The following is a 22,431-nucleotide window of genomic DNA, read 5'->3' as shown; positions in this document are numbered from 1 at the left end:
TAGAAAGTCTCTTAGTAACTTGTTCAAGGTTACACAGTAAGGGGCAAAGGCAGGGTTTGAAATGTGGTCTAACTTCAAAGTCCAAACTTTATACCAACCATCATGCAATTCAGTCTCCAAGGGCAATGCGCTGGCGGCAGCGTGGAGGGCGGGCAGGGAAGGATATGAGTGCTAAACAGAACAAGGCAGCACTTCTGACTAATTTCCTGACAACCTCCTCCCTCACCTGGGTACCCTGTTACGCAGTCCCTAGGGTAAACAGAACCCTTCTATGCTTTTGAGCAGAGATTTATGATTGACAGGAAAAGTGAGAAGACAGATTTCCCATGAGGAAAAGGTCTTGTGGAAATTCATCTTTAAGAATAATTAGTCTCCATTTGTGAGATTTCAAACCTTGTTGCATTTGTGCAGGTTGAATTGAGAAACAAGAAGGATGAAGGAGGGCTACCCTATAGATAAGGATAAACTAGTGATTCTGAGGAGGCTGGGAAAGCCCACAGTTCAAATAATCACAATATGGGATTGGACCTCTGGTGGATAAACCATGTTTTCTTTTAATCACTTTTTTTTTTTTTTTTTTTTTTTGCGGTACGCGGGCCTCTCACTGTTGTGGCCTCTCCTGTTGGCGGAGCACAGGCTCCGGACGCGCAGTCTCAGCGGCCATGGCTCACGGGCCCAGCCGCTCCGCGGCATGTGGGATCCTCCTGGACCGGGGGCACGAACCCGTGTCCCCTGCATCGGCAGGCGGACTCTCAACCACTGCGCCACCAGGGAAGCCCATAATCACTTTTTTAAATATCTAAAATTGTCATTAAGTCGATGCTGAAATAATCGTTATTTCCCTCCAAAATAACTCATGTAAATTTAAATAACTGTTCATAACTGCAAATGTGTGTAGTTTCTTTTTTTTCTAATGGGAACATGATGATAGGTATATAAATTCTTTAAGCCAAACCATTAGCATCATACCAGTGCTTAGCCTGACTTGCTGGTGAACAGGTTGGAAAGGTTACGATAAAAACTCTTACAAAGAGCAGCTTTATGGACCACAGCATTCACCAGCCAGTAAGACAGCTATCATTAACATTCAGTAGCATTAGTATTAGTTCTTGTTTTCATTTCATTGATAATTACTCACAGCTGAAAAACAGAATATATGAGGAAAAATGAATCAGAGTGATAGAAATTAAATTCTGATTTTAGTTTACCCTTGTTAATGCCTCCCTACGTACAACAAATATGACATTTTTTTGTTTTCTTCCTCTTGCACAGAGTGTGCCTGCGGTTTTATTTTTTAATTTTTTAAATGTTGAAACCATTATAAGCTCACAGAAGCATTGGAGGTACAGTACACATAACTTTCTTCCCTCAATTAATTTGAGATTAGGTCTCAGAGGTGATACATCGTCACCTGCTGAATACTTCAGTGTGTGTCTCCAAAGACATTCTCTTTCCTTTGGAGTCACATACGAATGCTCTTATGGCCCCTCACTCCTTGAGCGCTTCCTTTTTTCTCGTACAATGAGATGCCCCTGGGTCATCTCATACTTTCTCTGCCCCAGGTCTGGAATCAGACATTTCTCCAAGGAGCCCTGGTTCCTTCTAGAGGAAAGTGGCATTTAGAAATCAAGATCCATGTGCTAGGTGTGCTCATTGCTACAGGGCAAGGAATCCCAGTTTCTCTCAGTGGACGAAACAGAGAAAACACAAGCACATTTACATATGTATTTAGTTCTATACTTATCTTTATATATTGAAAAATATGAGTTAATACCAATACCCCCAATTCCAATCCAGCACTACAGAGTTCATTCTAACTTTTCTGTTTATATTTCTCCAACAGTGACAAGCCTGGTTTCCATTATCCTTAAGGTATTTGCTTGTTTGATAAATCCCTCTGTTAGTAGCCAGTCTCTCATCCCTGCCATCACCCCTCACCTCTATCTTGGGCTCAAGCTCTCACTCCCCAATCTGAGCTCCCAGCTGCCCCGTGTGGACACCATCCTCACTCTGCTTGGGCTCTGACAGCTCACACCAGGCTGCCCCTACAGGTGCATGCCCTTCTCATTCTGCTCAGGCTCCTAAGCCCTGTCCCGGGGCCATCCCTTTACAAGGATGCCCTCGCCTCCCACTCAGGTCTGTCCCCCTGTACCAGTTCACCCCTGTGCATCAACAGATAGCTTCCTCACCCCCTTGGGGATCTGATACCCCACACTGCCTCACTCTCCCTGCGTGGATAATCTCCTCACCCCCTTGGGGATCTGATACCCCACGCCAGGCTGCCTTTCTGTGGGGACGCTCTCCCCAGTCCACTAGGGCTCCGCATCCCACACCGCCCCACCCCCTTGTGGATGCATCCTCCCCCTGCCTGGGCTCTGACACTCCACACCAGCCTCCGTGCGTGGGCTCCACCACCCTGCTTAGGCTCACACATCCCCCAGCTGCAGAAGCCAACCTTCCTCTACCCCACCTAATGGGCTTGGGATTGAGTTGTTCAGAGAGGAGGGAGAGAAAAAGAGGAGGAGGAAGTTGAACTATTTTGAGTCTTTCAGAGATGAATAGAGACTGTGTCCTCGACATTAGCCTTTCATTCACTCTTTAGTTCTTTCAACAAATATGTGTGTGTTTACATGTACATATATATATATATATATATATATATATATACCTATAACATACCAGACAGTATCCTAGGTACTGCAAATATGGTGGTGATAAAGAATGACAAGGTCCATGGCCCATGGAGTTTTCATTCCAGTGGAATATAGTCAGAAATAGAGGTCCGTTACAGATCTCCATTTCTGTGGGATCAGTAGAATGATCCCTGGGCTTGAGATCAGAAAATGGTTTAATATATATTTTTTTACTTTCCTTTTAAAGCTATGTGATTTTGAATTAGTTGCTTAACTTTGACATCTGTTTTGTCATCTGAAAAAATGGGGACAATATCTACCTTACTGCATCATTTTGAAGATTAAACAAATATCCATAAAACATTCAGTACATAGCATTGAATAATTTTCAAAATATCCGAAGAAAAATATACTGAGTAAATTTTTAAAATAGAAGAAGACCCTGGAATCTGTAAGATACAATTGCAAGTGTATGGGACATCTGGCCGCCACTGTAAGATACTATAACATTAGACGTCAAAACAAAACAGACAACAATCTCTCCCTCCTGGACCTCAGATTCTAGTCCAAGGACACAGACCAGGAATGTTATAAATATGTCAACTTTGAGGTACGTTTAAGGTCACTCACATTGGAACGTGATAGAGTGTGGGAAAGGGAAGGGGGTGTGTAAGGTTGGGGGGGGGAATTTTAGGAAGGGGGTCAGTGAAGGCCTCACTGAGAAGGCGTCACTAGAGTAACATTTTGAGGGAGGTGAGGAAGTGAAGAAGTGAGCCGTGGCTGACTGGGGGAAGAGCATTTATTCCAAGTAGAGACAACAGCCAGGGCAATGATCCCGAAACGGGAGCCTGCTGGTGTGCACCAGGACAATAGGTGGGCTGGGTGGCTGGAGTTAGGAGCTGGGCAGAGAGGTGGGGGAGGGACCTCAGGAGTAGGGACACATCGTGCAGAGGGAAGATCTCATCCATCAGATGTCTGTATTCCAATCCCAGTTTCACCATTCTTAATGAACTTTTTGGGGTGTTGGTTTAAAAAACAGTGATCAAGGACTTCCCTGGTGACACAGTGGTTAAGAATCCGCCTGCCAGGCTTCCCTGGTGGTGCAGTGGTTGAGAGTCCGCCTGCCGATGCAGGGGACACGGGTTCGTGCCCTGGTCCGGGAAGATCCCACATGCCGCGGAGCGGCTGGGCCCGTGAGCCATGGCCGCTGAGCCTGCGCGTCCAGAGCCTGTACTCCGCAACGGGAGACGCCACAACATTGAGAGGCCCGCGTACCGCAAAAAACAAACAAACAAACAACAACAACAACAACAACAAAAGAATCCGCCTGCCAATGCAGGGCACACAGGTTCGATCCCTGGTCCGGGAAGATCCCACATGCTGCAGAGCCACTAAGCCTGTGCGTCACAACTACTGAGCCTGCGCTCTAGAGCCCGCGAGCCACAACTACTGAGCCCGCGTGCCTAGAGCCCGTGCTCTGCAACAAGAGAAGCCACCGCAATGAGAAGCCCGTGCACCGCAACGAAGAGTAGCCCCCACTTGCTGCAACTAGAGAAAGCCCGCGCGCAGCAACGAAGACCCAACGCAAGCAAAAATAAATAAATTTATATTTAAAAAAATGTGATCGGGTTCTTTTCCCCATGTGTTTTGTCTCTTAATCCAAAATTCCTATTATGAAACATTTTAAATAGTATTTAAATAGCATTTTAACATGCTCGAGTAAGATAAACTAAAGGCAAGACATTATTTTTAAAAGGTTTTAATACTGATAACACAGGATAATTGTGCTTCCTCGCTTAGTATGTCTTTGCAGCCACTGTGGTTCACCATAACTTAATTGAGAACACAGAAGAAATTTGTAGAAGGTAGACAGGAATCTGACTCTCGCCACCTTCCTTAGTTTTCCAAACTGGCGTTTCACAAGAAAATGTGAACATCTGAGCTAGTGTTTCGTCTCAGAAGTGGGCGTCTGACTCGCTAGTCACCATAATAGGTAGTAAAGAGAATGAGGATCCCTAGTTTATAGTTAAGCTTGCTCTGCTTTTATCGGAACACCTACTCACACCAGAAAGATTCATTTTTACAGGTCAAAGAGTAGTACACCACAGTACTCAGCCTGGCGTGTTTTGGTTATTGTGTCTTTCATTTTACAAATAACATGAGGACATTTACTTTTTTTTTTTTGACATTTACTTTTAAAAGCATAAAAATTAATGTTGAGTTTTTAAAGGTGTATGGCTTTTGTCTTGTTCCTCTGAGCTCTTAACAATGTGTACATGTTGAGTTTTTTAAGAGCTGAAAGATAATCTCAGCTATGTCTTCAAAGGTTTAATTGTGCAGCTGTTGAATGTTTGAATGTTTAATTTATCATGACAGATCAGGCACACTCTTAGGGCTGAGGTGAGCATTGGTCCGTTAATTCTAGCAAAAATATCATTTGATAACTAAAAGTAGTGAGTTCCGTTTTCAAGGGAAAAATTATTCTTTGGGGTCCAGCACTGGCACCTAGTTCCACATCATCTCAAGGTCCAAGTTGTTAACACAACAGACCAGGCTTGACTGATAAGTTCGAAGCTCCCCATCACTAGTCTACAGATTCAACCCAAGAACTCACAGGCTAATGACTAATGAGAAACCAAATGACTGTGTGGTCTCAGGCAGCAAGGTCATCGCCACAGCCATAATCATAACGGTATCTTATGAGGATATCCTTAGTGAGCAACTCACTTCCCTTCTGCATGCCCACTTTTCCTCTCTGTAAAGTAGAAAGCTGGTGCTTCTTCCATTTTTTGAACGATATAAAGGTATAACCTAGTTGCTCACAGAGCTTTGTAATCTCAGGTTACATTAATGGAAAGATAATGTCCAGATCAAGCCAGCAACTGACACATCAGCACTAAGTCCTGGAAAGACTGGGTTAGAATTATTTCTTGATGTTTAGTTCTGGCCCAACATATTAAGACAGACATTGGTAACTTGGATAAGATCTGGAAGAGGGCACCAAAATGGTAGGGTGTCACATAAGGGACAGTTGAAGAAAACAGGAAAGTTTTGCCTAGAGAAGTCTAGGGTGCTTCTACACCTAGAACTCTACATTCTACCTAGGACTCTGGGTCCTCTACATTGTCTCATTGTGCCAATTTTCATTGCACTCTCTGAAGTACAAACTCATCCCGCATACTTATTATCGTTTTCATTCTTGACAGTTGCCCAGCATTAATAAATAGATGCTCCACGAGCGGCACTAAGAATGAGTAATCTGAGTCAGACGTGTGTGAAGAAGTCAGAGGGGCCATTGAACCAGGCATCTGAGAAAGTACTAATCCTTAACCTTATTTGCATTTACCGCGTCCAGGCACTGTGCTGAATGTCCTGTATGTACTTACTCATTTAATCCTCAAAATAATTACAATAATTACATTGGTGGATAATTTTATTATCTTTATAGATGAGGAAACTGAAAGTCAGAGAGGTTAAATAACGTGTCTGAGAACACAACCGGCAGTGTCACACATCTTTAATATCCCCTGGATAAATCTAGAGTTTGCTGAAAGGGGAAAGTTTGAGTGTGTGCATCAAAGACGATAGGACCTGGTAGAAGGGGAAAAGGCGTTAGTCTGCAAGGAAAAGTATGCTCCAGAAAGGGATAAAGGGAGGAGACTAAAGAGGGAGTAAAGACAAGTCCTGTGGTAGCAGTAAGGGCAACATGGACAGATGGCCTTAGGAGACTTGCTTTGTCCAATCTTTTCCCATTTTGTTAAAATTTGCTTTTTCTTGATATTTTTACAAGCATTTTAAACTATGCAGAATTGCTGAATTGCTAATATATACTCTTTCTCTACAATATCTGTGTAGATGCATCCCAGCTTATGTTAAGTTTGGGGATATGGCCTACCCTCAGCACTAAATGATATTTTTCTAGATTTTTCTCACTCCTGTGGTCCTTCTTAAAAGTAAGTTTCGGTTGATTGCTAGACCAGTATACGTGACTATCACCCTTTTTCTGCTTAGGAAGAGCTATTACTCTGTACTGCTGTGGGCAGGGAAAGCAGAAAGATGCTTCAGTCCGATCTCCTTTCTCTCCTCCAATCATATAAACTGCCTCCAGGGTGGGATAAATGTAAATGCTTAGCCTCAAGGGAACAGGGTCTAGGATAAATATTTTGGTAAGGGAATCTATAATATTTTACCCCTTTCCATACACGTGGGGCTGATGCTTATTTCCCAAGCTTGCTAGAAGATATCTATTTGGAGTAGAAGGCAGAAAGAAAGGCTGCCCATTCTGTGTTTTCAGTTTTTGTGTAATTTTATTTTATTTTTAAAAATTTTTATTGGAGTACAGTTGCTTTACAATGTTGTGTTAGTTTCTGCTGTACAGCAAAGTGAATCAGCTATACATATATCCCTTTTTTTTTGGATTTCCTTCCCATTTAGGTCACCACAGAGCCGTTGGTGTAATTTTAAAAAGGAGAACATATTTTTAATCTCCTTATGCTGGATATCCTTCATCTGCTCCTCTAAGTCTACTCTCCACCTGTACTGTGGTCTTCATGGACTGCATTACCCAGGTTCCCCTTACTCTCTGGATTATAGTTGGGTTTGGCCAATGGGAGGAACAGGCAGAAGAGCAGGAAGATCTTCCAGGAACGTAGTCCCTTCCCTCCCTCCCTGTGGTTCGGCAGCAGCTATGCTTCCCTACTTAAGGCCATAGCTTCTGTTGCGTGGGACACAGCTTTCACTGCTCCTCCCTTGTTCCTTCAGGCCTGGGAGTGATAGCAGCTTCCAAGGGCTCCTCCACCATCCCTTGTTGATTCCCTTAACCCTGCCCTTCCCTCTGTAAATATTCCTTTCAGTCAACAGTCCTCAATTACCCTTTTCAACGTGCCAGCTCTTTCTGCTGGAATCATTACTGATCTGTTTGACTTGGCATATTTTAAAAAATGAAACACACAGATCACAGAATTAAACCACCCAAACTGACCTTTAATTGTACATACATTTTATAGGAAATACAAAAATATAATTCAAGAAAATTTACTTACAATAAAAATCATAAAACCTACCAGAAAATAACTTTCTGAAATAAAATTAATGCCCAATACATGGCCTTGTTCCCATGTATAAATTAGACTATAGCTTCTGTGAATTGCTAAAATGACATTTATTTCCATAGTGTGTATTGCAGGTGATCAAATGCTTTGTAAATTAAAAAAAAAATCAATGATAATGCTGTTAGTATAATGATTATAGGTATGTTTTAAACGTGCAGAGAGAAATTCCAATGGAATTGTGTTTCATAAAGGCAGAAGATGGTCATCATGAGTAGGTATTGCCAAGTCCACACATATTAAATCTGCAGGGAAGACTGTTTCTCTGTGAAGGACTCAAATAGGGGCTTTCCCTAAATTCAGAAAACCATTATTTTTGGCTTAAACCACTAGATTTGGCTAAGTGAAGGAAAAATAAACCCCTCATCTTAAGTGTGAGCTAATTGTCTTCCCCTGCCTTTCAAAGTCATCGAATTCTAAACTTGAATATGTTGGTTTCTTCTTGGTTCAAAGCAGAGCTGACATTACGATAGCAAGAGGGCAGTCTGTCTTTCAAAGTGCACTGATGTGAGCCGGCAGGGGCACCAACAGTTGAACTGAATTACACTGAGAACATAGTGTTGTGGATCGGATTTTCCCTCCACCTGCCCAGGGCTCACAGCCTCCGCCAGCATGGCAGTTTTGGGTTGGTGCTGTTTCTAGAGCCTTGCTCTGGCTCTAGGTTGTCATGGGTCCAGACCACTTTGAGATTCAAGTCTTTGGGAGGTTTTCTACAGTTTCTAAGCAAACTCAGGCCCTATCAGGATTTTTAGAGATTCAAGGCCACAGTTTAGTACCAGAGTTTCCCAGTTTTCTCTTGGGAAAGATGACCTGGGGCCACAGTGAACCATCCAGGAAATTCGGCTTAGGATAGACTGCTTTGGCCCATCCCATTTCTGGACACCTAAAGTTAGGGCTGGCATTCTGAGTTGAACATCCACTATAGTTTCTTTCTCCCTTTTCATTCCACTCACTGTTAGGGGCAAAGAATAAAATCTAGGCCTTTTTTCGTCACAATTCAGTTCTCTGATATACCAGGCTAAACTCTGTGTTTTTTATTTTACTTGAAAATGAGTCAGTAAACTTAAACAGGTACGTCTGATGTGACGTGATTTTTAAAAATATTTTTAAAAATTTAAAAATATTTTCATATCCAAGATCAGTAATTTTTTCTATTACCTTGAAATTTCCATGAATAGTAAGCAGTTTACTATTACATAGGACTTTAACTTTCAATTCCTTCTATGTAAATATCAGTGCAGATGAAATAACAGGATTTAGTCATTTAACACAGTGCAAGGAAAAGGAGTATACTAGGAATCAAAGTGCTGGAAATCTATCAGTTCTTAATGACTTAAACTCATTTTCACAGAGTGAAAATTTTGTTCCCAGTAGTGATATTATGTCCAAGTTTGTGTTTTTAAGTTCTCAGGCATTATTCGAGAATTTTGGGGGGTGGTGAGGTACGGTGAATGATTGTACTTAACATTTTCATTTGGAGGGGAAAAAAGTCATCTGATAAAGGAAATTAATCTTCCAGATTCAAAGTAACTTTAGAATTTTATGTTTAGGAATTACCCGTGAGCCTAGTTAATCCTATTTAGAACAATTTCTTAACTCTAGAATACTTGGTGGACAGGGAAGATTTATTTAAATGTCCAGATTTTAGCTAAATTAAACTTTGCCTGGTTTGTTTAAATTAGTAGGAAAGCAAACCATTCATTTATTCTTTTTAAAATAAGGGATGATTTGACATAGATTGTGTCAAAATACACTGATTTCTAGATAGGTCTGGAATCACTCCTAAGTGATCATCTAGTCTGATAACTACTTATAGGAAATAGTTTTGCGTAAGCAACTCAATGAGACTTAACATTCTTTTTTGGTTTTTTATTACAACTATGCTGTAATAACACTCACTGCAAAAAAATAAGGTGTCCACTATTTCAAAGATCATGCTATAAGGGAAAAAAAATCCTCTAATACCAAGTACTGTATTGAATATTTCAAACTCTAATCTGTAATACAACCACACTTTAAAAACCTGCCAAATTAAATGAAAATTTTCCACTTTTATCTCATTTTAAAAATTATTATATCTATACTAATTATAAATTGTTGTTTGGGGGGAATTCATCACATACTATCCCATTTTCAATTTTTTGTTTTACAGTTTATTTTTGTAACATTTCAGATGAGTTTACACTGTAAATCAGATATGATTAAACAGTGCAAATTCACTGAAATATTTTATGCCAAGTTTACATAATGCCAAACATTTAGATTTAGAAATATATTAGGATATGACTCACTGTTACATGATTTCCTATACAGTATGAGTCAAGCCATATTTCCCAGATGAATTTTGCTACAATACAACCATCCTATAAAGTAGATGTTAGTTATGTCCTCAACTTCAGCATTAAAAGAGTTCCAGTGTATCTGAAGAACTGACCAGATTTTTCCGTTTTTAATCCTAATATTTGGCTTCAGACATAGCCACGTATACGATTCCCTGGAAATAGAATGAAGAGTATTAATCAGAATTACCTCTCTTAATAGTCTACTATTTATTGTTGAGAGGAAAATTCCTAGCCTTTTTGGTTACTATTAGCATGGCAGACGTTATAAAATAAATAACCTGACACTCTGACACACAGCTTCTTGTGGATGGTGAAAAAGCTGACATTAATGAGCTGAGCCTACTCAGTAATACTGAGTTACACTGCTGTAAAAAGAGAGCACTCCCACATACACAAACATACAGTACAAAGTACCTATGGTTTTCAGATTCATTGTCCAAAGAAAGGACGATCACAAGACACCGGGCTTGGTTGCTTGCACATATTCACTTCCTAGAGAATACGTAAGAAGTTTTATCTGGTCTGACTGTACACTGTATGTTTATAATGGTACTAGCCTAGAAGATTAAAATAGAAAACACAGTAACTATTTAGGGTTTTAAACAAATTACAAAACTACATGGTTTCTCATTCAACAGGAAAGCTTAAATCGAAAGCACTGGATCTTAAATGCAATTGGTTGTTCCTCTAAAGGCCACGGAACATGCTCTTTGACGGTAGGTTTTATAGAGCCTTCTGATACCTTCCACGAAGTGCCTTGTCAGCACGTCTGTAGCCCAAACCAGTACTGAAATGTTTGTTTTCTCTGTTTTATTAGGGTAGCTTCATTGTATTTATAAACTAACTTTTCTCCATTTCTCCAAGGAACCATTTTAAAATGATCTTCCAGATGCTGGCTCACTAAGCACTTCTTAACTACCAGCCTCAAAGGTCAACCTATTTACTGGCATTTGACTGTGCAGAACAGGAAGTTTGTGTTGCATCTTGTGTTCTTAATGAAACCCGACAACAGAGGACTGAATGCATTAGTCTCAGAACAGGAGGTCTCAGGATGGCAAAGACCCAAGGGTCAATTATTGAATTAACTGATAAAAATCTAAGAGCTTGGAGGTCCCACTTTTCTTTCCGGGAAGAGGTTTCATTCATATATGCAAAAATCTGTAAGAAGCAAAAGGGGAAAAGGATGTTAGTTTTACATTGTAGCAGTGGACAGGCTTAGACCATATGCAATTTCTTAAGACTGAAAAGCAAAACGTGTTTTGTGTGTGGTCGTAGTGGTGAGAGAGAGGTAGCAAAATCTCACTCCTCTCGCACATGTTTATGCCTTACAGACACTCTGAAACATAAGTATCGTCTCTTTCTGACAGATGAGGAAGTGAGTTAATAACAACATGTTGCAGTTACTTCCAAAAACTGAATCTGGCTTCATTACGACAATTCAGTGAGAGGGCACACAACAGAGCCTGTGTTCTGGCCACTGGGCTGCCTGGGTTTGAATCCTGGCTCCACAGATAGCTTTGGGACCATAAGTAAGAAAACTAACCTCTTTGTGCCTTCATTTCTGCATCTTTAAAATGGGTGATAACGATAACAATACCTATTCTTGGGGTTGTTGGCAGGATGAGAGGAAATCATCAGGGTCAGCTACTGAAAACTGCTCACTTAATAAGTGTCCCCCCAGCGTTAGTCTTTATTATCTCCATTTTACCAGTGAGGACACCACGGTGCAGAGAAGGTGAGGGACTTGCCCAAGTTCCCAGGGCTGGTTAGTGGCCGACTCAGGACACAAATTCCAAGTCCCTTGACACCAGAGCAGCGCTCACTGTGTGCTACATCCAGGTCGCCTATGTTAGACCAAAGGTCTTCAGAACAAAGTCCTAAACACCGGAAAGCTGACACATCTTTATGCATTGGCCACTGACACATCTTTACGCATTGGCCAATGTCCTCAAAGCAGTATACCAGCTCTCATCTGATATCTTAGATATTTAGGGAACAACACAACTTTTTGGTCAGATTGCAGAGAATGTGCCAGTACATGCTTGATAAAGATCAAACATTTCCACATGGCTTACAGAAAAGAGAGAAACATGTAAATTACACCTAGTCGTTTGAAACCAGTTGTTTATAGAGCTCCTGGGACTTTCTTACCAAAGGCAGCTGGTGAGTTAGAGAGCTATTTCTTCTTTCCTCCACTCTCCCTTGCCAGAAGAAGGAATGGTTTGTTTCCTTTTCCCCCCACTACTTACTCTGCAGGCATCTGGCAACTGGATATACAAAGCAAATTGCAGGGAGGGAGAAGAGTAGTCATCTTTGGGTTGCTTATGTTAGGACAATATCAGGAAGGTTTGGCAGCCATAGGTGTTTATGCCAGAGAATCTTGGCTTAAGGGAATGGAGAAAAGACTTGGCAGATGAGTAAAGGAAAAAAAAGAAAGAAAGAACTGATGGTGGATGTCCCTAAGTATACAGAGAAGAGGAAAGTTAGGTGGGGATATGCAAGGGAGCAATACTTTTCTTGTCAGCTAAACTATTTTGAATGAGAAATTGATAGTACTTATATGGTGTATTTAAGGAGCGATTTTGAAGTTTAGGAATTCAGGATAACAGTGTACATAAACCTGATAGATTAAAATATATTAGTCACCACACACACACACACACACACACACACACAACCGAGCATTCTGTTGTAGAAAAAGTCTGTAGCTGAGTTTAGATCTAATTTTGCCAAAGAATATAATACCGGATTCTCTAGTGGGCCATGTAGAGAGGGCTCAGCCTCTAGTGTCATGGGTCACACATGAAGATGAGTCAGGTTTTCTGTGGCAAATAACCCAAACCATAGTTCCTGATCTCTTTAGAGTGTGACAGACCAATGAGAAGTGAAAAATGATTTTAGAGGATGAAGCAATTCTGTACTATTTGTTTCCTTTCCTTTTCATCCACTACGCTGAGTAATTTTTAGAAATGCTTAAACTTTGCATTTTAGGAGCCGGCCGATATGTTGTAGAAGATAATTTCCTCTTTTATGCTTGCAAAAGAGACATACTTCAGAGAACCTTGAAGTTCTTGATGTAAGTTCTGTCTTCTCCTACCTCTCCATTTTTTTTCCTTTGGTTCTTGTCTTTTGCCTAGAGTTCACCATTTTCAATCTTGTGGACCCTGGGTTTTTTCTTTTTAATTTAAATTATACAGAGAATAGAATTTACCATTTTCACCATTTTCAAGTGTCACTAAGTACATTCGCCTTGCTGTGCAACTGTACTGTTTGTATTTTTATTTTCTGTATATTGTGATGTTTTGACATCATAAAAACTTTCTGGCTGGGGAGAGACTGCCCCTTCCAGGGCTAGCCAGTGCTTAGAGATAGCCAAGGGCTTACCCAGAAGCAATCGCTTGATATACAAACTAACCAATGCAGAGCTCCGCTGTGTGGCCCTTTACTCCTTGGAGGCAGCTTTCATCATTCCAAGGCCTGGTACCGGGCGACTAGGGGCTACTCGTATAGCTTAGAGCCTGTCGAAATGGTTCAAAATAGCCAGTCCTAAACTGTTTCCCCTACTCTGCCTTGTCTTTCCCTCAGAAACTCCAGTAAAGTCCGTGGCACAGGCTCTCCCCAGCTCCTCCTGCTTTTTCCTCCTGACCTGCACTGGTACTTCCTCATGTGGCCCTGCACGTTACGCAGTGCTTCCTGTTTTTCAGACCTGTGAGTTTGATAAACTGTTTTCTGGAGCATCTCCTGTCTCCTCTTGTGGCTGCACTTGACTGACCATCATATAAAAAGAACAGGGAACAGCAACCATCACCACCATCCATCTCCAGAACTTTTTACAACTTCCTAAACTGAAACTCTGTACCCATGAAACACTAACTCCTCATTCCCTCTCCCTCCAGCTGATCCTGGATTTTAATTAAAGGCTGACACAATGGATAGAAGTCAATTAATTAATAATGTTTCGGTGATATTCTGGACTTCAGCTTCAGAGGCTGGTAGAATTTATACATGCTTTTGCACATACTACAAGTAAATCTGCTATGAGAAAAATACCAAGGACTAATGTAAACCAGCCTAGTGAGTTTTAATTCCTTAGGACAGACTCTCTCTATAGGGCTTTGCTAAGAATACGAGCTTGTGATACCTGGAAAGCGGCACAGAGGAAAATTAGTATTCTTTTGTCTTCCATAGAATCCTTGCCACCTCCATGGAAAACTTTATCTTGGCACTGACCTGGCACCGTTTCTTTCAGCTACTTTCCTACCTTTAATGTGACTACATAGTGGGTTCAGAATTTTAGAGTAAATGAGAAATGTATTTGGCTGTGCACTGAAATCACCTGTGGATAATTAAAAATATTCTGATGGGAAAAAAATATTTAAATAAAGAAATAAAACTACTCTGATAGCTTGCTCCCTCTCTCAGAGACTCTGATTTAATTAGCCTGGGCTGTAACCCAGGGGTCAGGGCTGTAACCCAGGTGTCAGGGCTTTTAAAGCCCCCCAGGTGATCCTAATACACAGGCAAAGTTGAAACCCACTGCTTTAGACCCTTACCCCAAAATTGAAATAGTTTAAAATTATTCATTTATCACACTTAAAAACAAAAGACCCACTTAGGCCTGGCCAATCAAACAAATGACACGGAGCTTCCAGAATTCAGTTCCTGGTCATTAATATAAAATGATTTTCCTTTGGAAATGGAATCCTATGGAAAGAGTAGCTAATATTTACTGAATACCTGTATGCCAGGCATGGTACTAAGCATTTTGTGTCTTGTTGTGTTTAATCTTTATACAAATCTGTAAAGTGTTATTACTTCCATTTTAGTAAGGAGGAGATCAAGGCTCAGACAATTAGTTATCCTGTCCCAAATCACACCGCAGGTAAGTAGGGGAGCCATGCAATTATAGTAGCAGGACCCAGACTTTCCTCTTAGCCACTACACACTCTGCCACCATCTATATAAAAAGCCTCTGACGTAAAGTCTCACATGAAATTCACCACTGACTGATTATGGGTTTGTAGGAGACTTTTTTCCAAATGTGTCACAAAGATTTATGGGTATTATTTCTCCTGTTTATAGATTTTAAAACCATGGCTATATCTAAGTAGCTACTTGGTTTTCTTTGGGTCTTTTCTTTCTTCCACACTTTCCACAGCTAGATGGCAGGCATCACCTTGACCAAGGGTGTAGACATAACGCACCACTTCTCTTTAGGGAAAAGGACCATAGTTCTTGCTGTCTACATTTTAAAAAATCAGTGTAATTATGTCATTATTTACAACCACAATTTCATAATATCAAATGGCAAAGGAAAAGGTGCCAAGTGAAAACACTCATATAGAAGAACTTTCTCTTAAAAGGTAAGGTGTGTTAAAACTCTTTCAACAATTCCCAAACACATCATTGATGATGTATGAATGATAAAGGGCCTTCCAGTAGTACATGGATATTAACTCAAAATATCACCAGGCAAAGTTTGTTTTGGTTATGCATAGAGATTTCTGAATTTCTCTTTCATCCCTACTAGAATTGTGATACTGTGCATGTATGTAATTGACAAATTTCAAATCAGCTTTACAACCCCCATTCATGTTACCTTTCACATAAAGAGTACCAGGAATGAATGGGAAACTCCAGTACTCTTTACTTGAGTTTGCTTTGTATTTCAAAGATCAGATTTCCACTAATCAGAGTAACCTAGAAATTATAGCCCTAAAGAATTTCTAAAGATGAAGACATTTTAGAATGAGTCAATGGTTCACTCTTGAAATTTTAGAACTGAATAAAATGCATAAACACTTTATCCTAATGACATGGGGAAAACAGTTTAAAATGACCAGAAGTTGTTCACAATTATTAGTAAAGTAGTGAAAAAATGGCTAGATATGGGTTGGAAATTAAAAGACAAACAGTATCTGAGTCAAGAATGGAGGTCTGGTATATTTCCTGTGTCCTGTTTCATTTCAGGAAGAAAGTTTCCATTTATCACTGTGAAATGATGACAATATCTGATTAACATGAGGAATATATTAATTTACGCAATATTCCTTTAGTGCATAAACAGTCTGGAATATGTTGTTGGTCCTACGCATGACTTTATATTGGATCGCCAAAATAATGCTTTTTTAAAAAATCAGTTATATCTTATGTGTACCAACAGAAAGTTTTATGTGAGGGGTTATCTGATTATTTCTTAATTTAGACCCGCATTTACACTAGCCGATCTCCTAAAATCTCAGACTCAGCCTTTTAATGCATAGGTCAGTGCAGAAGAAAAAAGAAACTGTACCCTTGGCCCTAGCTCAGGCCCCTTGATCTGATAAGGAGAAAAAGGTCTTTGCCATTGTACTTTTAAAGCTAAAAGTTGAAATTAAGAGACAAAGTGGGCCAGATATTTATAACATCTTCACAATTCTCTTATAAATCTTGGATTAATCTTCTCATATGTTACCCCTGAAATGAGTACTTTCCGACAGTATTGTGATTAAAAGCACAGGCTCTGTGCTTAAGCTGCCTGGCTTTGAATCCTGGCTCCAGCACTCACTCACTAGCTGCGGGACCCAGGGTAAGTTATTTGCCTCATTTGTAAAATGGGAGTAAAAATGCTACCTATTTGAAAGATTGTTGTGAAGATAATGGATTGAAGTATGTAAAAAATTCGCACTCAAAAACGTTAGCCATTCAGGACAGGAATAAAGACGCAAACATGGAGAACGGACTTCAGGACACGGGGAGGGGGAAGGGTAAGCTGGGACAAAGTGAGAGAGTGGCACGGACACATATACACTACCAAACGTAAAACAGATAGCTAGTGGGAAGCAGCCGCGTAGCACAGGGAGATCAGCTTGGTGCTTTGTGACCACCTAGAGGGGTGGGATAAGGAAGGTGGGAGGGAGACACAAGAGGGAGGAGATATGGGGATATATGTATATGTATAGCTGATTCATTTTGTTATAAAGCAGAAACTAACACACCATTGTAAAGCAATTATACTCCAATAAAGATGTTTAAAAAAAAATGTTAGCCATTTTGATGTTGATAATAATGACATTTGAAGTTGAACTTGACTTCATTACAGCGTGCTGGGCATTTAATATTTTGAGTTTCAATTCCCAAACTTTGAAAGTCCTAGGCTGGCATTCTTGGAGGAAGCAGTAATTGTAACCTGCCCACACCTTGGGACAATGGCTGACATTCCTTAGCAGTTCAGGTTTCCTCAATTCCCCACTCCCCTCTTCTCCTGGGGTGCTCATTAGGCTGTTGTCCCACTGGGTACACAGCTGTGAGCTCTCCTTGCTGGGCCAGTGGCATGGACCACTTTGAGGGCCACAGAAAGCAGTTCTGTTATCCCGAGTTAGAAAGAGGCAGAGACAGGGTAGATTACTAGTATTTTCTGGGACACAGGAAGAAAATTAGTTGGAATAGTTCATTAATAATTATTTTACATTGATACATTTTGCCTCGATAATATTTTAGATACACTGGGTTAAATAAAATATACTAATAATTAATTTCAATTGTTTCTTTTTACTTTTTGTCATGTGGCTACAAGAAAATTTGAAATTCCTTATGTGGCTTGCATTTGTGGTTCATGCCGTATTTCTATTGGGCTGTGTGTGCTATTATAGAAGAACAGGAGAATTTCTGAAGGCAACCAGAAGCCCTTGCCTTTTCTATCAGAGCCCGGGTTAGGATATGTGGAAATGATTCCTGCCTTGGGCGGGAGATTGGTGTAGGCCATTTCTGACCACAACTTTAGTGTGGGCCAAGTAGAATAAAAGGACATGGGGGAAAAGCACCCCCCAGGGACACATGCCAAGCATTCTGAAATAGCAGAATGTAATGCACCATTCAGTAGCTTTGAGATTTGAATTGTCAGATAAGCCTTCCAAGAAGTAACTAAATTCTGGATAGTGTAGCATTTCCTAATGCTTAAAGTGCTGTGTAAATGAAAGATACTGACAAGTATCAACAATCTAGTGATAAAATAAAATTAGTCAATGGTCAAAGTAAATTTCCCTATTGAGAGATGACTTGGTACTTCCCATTTAGGGTACAGTTCGAATATCTGTTTTGCACCTACTGGGTTATCTGTAGTTCATCTGGAAAATGTGTCATGTTAGCCCCAAGGCAAGAAGTCAGTGTAGCCAACTTTCTAGATTACATTAACACTAGGCATTTTTCCCACTCTTTGTCTGGGACTCTTTGCCATGCACACACCCAGAAGAGGCCCTAGATAATATGTGCTGATACTGTCAATGCCAAGGAGTGGCTTGAAGGAGCTAAAGCCCCCTCATAATCTTCATCTGGCCCCCAAAGCCATAAACAGGCACTCAGATAAAAACTCAGCTTCAAAGCAAACTTCCTACGTCTCCACCCTTTCTAACCAGACTTCTAGTTCTTCCATTTGGCAACTCTGGAGTTGCCCCTGGCTTAATAGTAAAGGAAACGAGTGTGTGTGTTTGCGTGTGTGTATCTGAAAATCAACATATGGCAATGATGGAATTCTCATGGCAAAAGGCAAATTTACTTGAAAACTGGGGAACCTATTGAAAATCAACTGCCTTTATTTAAAAAAATACAGTTTATGCTGTGGGTCAGTCATGATCAAGGGGGAGAACTTTTCCTCCTGCTCTCCTCCTCAAAGGGAATAACAATCCTTTTCACAAGTGTGTGGTCACCTCTGAGCCTGTTCCCAAGCTATTTTAAGTAGCTGAGGGTGGAAGGTATTTTTATACGTACACACTCACAAATGATAGATAAAACTCTAAGGACTGACATCCTGATTCCCACTAATCCAAAACAGGTACCTCCCAATTCAGAAATGGTTTATGTCTCTCATGTTAAATTCTAAGTTGTTTAGTGGAACTTGAAATGCTTTCTCTCACAGATACATGTATGTTCTGCATCCTAGTCCCAACACCAAAAAGTTAATTTAGCTCCTAATGGAGTTCTACCAGTTCTACCAGTAAAACAAAACAAACTTGTGTAAGCCATGTTGGTTTCTACCTCACAGCATTTCTGTTGCAAACTCCCCAGCTCAGGGTGAATGGGAGATGCAGCCTCCCACATCCTACTTCATTTTATAAAAGGGCATCTTTTACATACTCCATCTCATTCCTCTCAAAGTGTAACTTATTGATTCAGGGCCGCTTCTACCCTGACAGAAGATGGGGCAGAAGTGTGAGGACAGTGGGGGACCAGGGAGGAGAGAACATAGGTGAGAAAGGGAGTTAATTTGTGTGTGTGGGAGGGTCATAGCTAGGCTTTTAGGATCCTGTGTCCTCTCCCACCTCTATGGATGAGTTTAATGAAGATAATCTAAAGCAGTGAGGGAGGCGGAAAGTAGGATAAAGTTACTTCTTCAGCTTCTACAGGTCACACTGACCAATGGCAGCATCGTTTATCTTTTTCTTTTCTCCAAGACTGTGTCAGGTGAGAGTCACTGCCAACTGTTTATTCCCTGTAGGGTCAGTCTTGTGCTTCTGAAGATTTGGAAGTGGAGCTGCTAAAACTGAGCTCTCATTTCTCTGTAAGAGGCCAGCACATGCTCGGATACATCCCAGGCTCTGCTACCCACATTACACCTTAGGAGGCTCAAACTCACAGCATCATGGAACTAACCACTGATGTTGCCCCCAACCAGGGCAGCACCCAGCCCAGAACCTAGGCAAGGGGTTCCTCCAAGCAAGCAGCCTTTCCTCTAATTATCATTATGAACATATTATGAATTTTCATGGCAACAAAGAGTTATACTCCCAATATGTAGTTTGGGAAATCTGTAAGCTAGGTTTTGTTGAACTTTTAAGACAATGAATGCTCTGGACTTCTGGCAACATGGACCCTTCTCACCTGGGACCATTCTCGATGGAAGGCTATGGGTTGAGTATTACATTTTGCTCTGGGAGAAACAGAAGGCAGAGCCTGGAGAACTAGCACCAGTGGATGGGGGACACCGGGAGGCGAACTACAGCTCAGGGAAGTCAGGTTGGAACTGACAACTACCCAAAGGTGGAAGGGGCTGCTTCTTCGTCAGGTACTAAGCCAGACTGGCCTTGTACAGTGGCTTCGGGCTCTAGGGTGGCAGTCTGCGCTGGCTTAGTGGAGAGCCAGGACTCCCTTTCAGGGGGACTGTGTTGGTAAATGAGAAGCAGTAGCATAGAGATGCCCGTTTGCTGGGGTTAGGGAAGTAGGAAGTGGGGCAAAGGTGAGAAGTGAGAGGGGAAGGCTATAGACCCTTTACAAATGAGGCCATAATTTTACAAGTTGCAAAATGTGTGTGGTGGTGGCAAGGGTGGGAGTAAGAGGGGAGAGTGTGAGAAGGCTGCCCGGTTCCTCTGTGGAAATGAAGGGAGCGACTCACCGTGAAAGGCAAGGAGCAGACGGCGAAGGTGATGGTCATGATAGCCAGGAGAATGAGATGGTCCGTCTCCTCTGCCATGGATACCCTTTCCCCTTTCCTGTGGCTGCCAGGGCCGCCCCGGCTGCTGCCCAAGGAGGGTCCGGAGCGGCTTCTCCTGCCCCGGCGATGCATGTGGATGAGGCTGAGGATGACACTGAGGTTGCAGGCGAGCACCGCGATGATGAGCAGTAGCAGCAAGGTGGCGTAAAGCCGCAGGTACATGGTCTGCTCATGCCCGATGAAGCACCACGTCCCAGGGCAGTACTGGGCGTACTGCCGGTGGTCCAGCAGCGGCAGGGAGCAAAAGAGCAGGGAGACTGTGTAGATGACGGGCAGCACAGCCAGGCCACCACGGCATGTGACCCAGCGCTGGTAGAAGTAGGGGTGTCCGATGGCTAGGTAGCGCTCCAGGGCCATGGCGAAGAGCATGAGCATGGTGGCCAGGCTGAAGAAGGTCATGGAGAAGGCAAAGTAGGTGCACACGCGCCTCTGGGGCTCCAGGGCCACCAGGGTCTGGTTCCGCGCATACGAAGCCAGCACCACAGGGCTGATGAGGCAGGTCCCGAGCAGATCGGTGAACACCAACTCTGTCACCAGCACGTGGAACAGCGAGATGGAGTTCCCGCGGCCGGCGCTGCGCCCCGAGTCCCCCAGCCAGCGGCGCACCAGCAGCGCCAGCGCGATGAGGTTCCCCAGCACCCCGGCCGAGAACATCACGGAGCTGATGGCTGGGCTTTCGCCGGAGGGGAGCCACTGTCGAGTATCGCAGTTCTCTGGCCAGGAGTCATTGGAGGTATTGCCCATGGTGCGGCGCCGGAAGAAGAGATGCGTCCTCCTCTCCCGCCGGCCTGCACCTGGCTGGAGGAGGGTCTGAGAGCCGGAGTGCTCCGAGACACCCAGGGAAAGGGGGAGGGACCGAAATCCAGAGCCCCCTGCCGGCCCCCAGCGCGCATAGAGGGCGGGCTCTGCCCGGGTCTCTCAAGGCTCGCGGAGAAGCCGCTCTGCTGCCGCATCCACGCGGCGCTCCACGCTCCTGGGCCGGCCCGCGCCCAGGGAGCCGCCGCCGCCGCCGCCGCCGCCGCCGCTTCCACGTCTCCCGGGGGTGGCGGCTGTCCCAAAGCGAGAGCCCGCGAGCCGCCGGGAGGTGGGCGCGTCACACTGCAAGTCTCCGGGAGAGCGGGGGCGGAGTGCGCGCTGGGCGAGGCGCGAGGGTGGACGGTGGACGCAGCGGTCCTCGTTCTCCGCTGCTCGGCTTGCTGGATGTCCGCAGGCTGCCTGACCACCGCTGGGAAGAGTTTAGCCCTGGTAGAGGGCTGGGAGGGAGTGCGGGGCACTGGCGGGGTCTGCGTAGGATTTACAGAAGGCGGGCAACGCCGGGGAGAGCTAAGCGACTCACTAAACAGTAGAGAAGTTAGGAGGACCAGTTCCGTGAGACGTGAAAAGAAGGGAACAACGGACACCAAAGACGGCTTGCAGTAGGGACCGATATGTTCTTTTTCTTTTCTTTTAAAAAGCATTTTCAGGAAAACACACCAAGAAGGCGGGACCAGAGTTAGGAGGAAGTGAAAAGCAAGCCTGTGCATTCAAGGAACCAAAACACGCTCACACCAAGCTGCCTGTTGCAGTGTCGTTTTGATTCAGTTCCCAGCATTTCGCCTTTTCTTATGTCAACACCATAACGGATAACCACTTGTTCAAAAAACCATTTAAGAAAAAAAAAGAAATGTTCCTTGTGATTGTGTAGAATTGTGTTTGTGGGCACAGCTTGAAACCACTGCACATTGTTCTCCACTCAAGCTCAGCCGCGAAAGAAAATGTTCAGCCATACATGTTTTTCATGTTCAGTTAACCGTTCAGGACCCACCTGGAAAGAACCGTTCCTGGTTAAGTTGAATTGGTAAGTGGCCAGTTTCAGAGACTGGAGCTGACAAAAATGGTTTCTT

The 22,431-nt window shown here is 42.7% G+C and overlaps 1 protein-coding gene across 1 annotated transcript; it reads right to left on the bottom strand.

The window, feature by feature from the left end:
• Positions 1–7,597: 7,597 nt before the first annotated feature.
• PTGER2 (prostaglandin E receptor 2) lies at positions 7,598–21,985 on the bottom strand. The gene is made up of 2 exons (XM_032623774.1): positions 20,450–21,985; positions 7,598–11,241 (listed from the first exon to the last, which is right to left on the bottom strand). Exons 1-2 carry the CDS (start codon positions 21,290–21,292, stop codon positions 11,020–11,022), a joined length of 1,065 nt encoding a protein of 354 aa, XP_032479665.1. The 5' UTR covers positions 21,293–21,985; the 3' UTR covers positions 7,598–11,019.
• Positions 21,986–22,431: the final 446 nt, after the last annotated feature.

Source organism: Phocoena sinus, chromosome 2 (assembly GCF_008692025.1).
Source record: "Phocoena sinus isolate mPhoSin1 chromosome 2, mPhoSin1.pri, whole genome shotgun sequence".
NCBI lineage: Eukaryota > Metazoa > Chordata > Mammalia > Artiodactyla > Phocoenidae > Phocoena > Phocoena sinus.
Note: the sequence above shows the minus strand (reverse complement) of the source record. Positions and strands in the feature narration are given on the sequence as shown.

Bases quoted from the DNA above. Each gene is read 5' to 3' on its own strand.
- PTGER2 (XM_032623774.1), bottom strand. From the start codon at position 21,292: ATGGGCAATACCTCCAATGACTCCTGGCCAGAGAACTGCGATACTCGA. The intron at 11,242-20,449 runs GTGAGTCGCTCC...TGCTTCTTACAG, and splicing joins TCTGCTCCTTGCCTTTCACG to ATTTTTGCATATATGAATGA.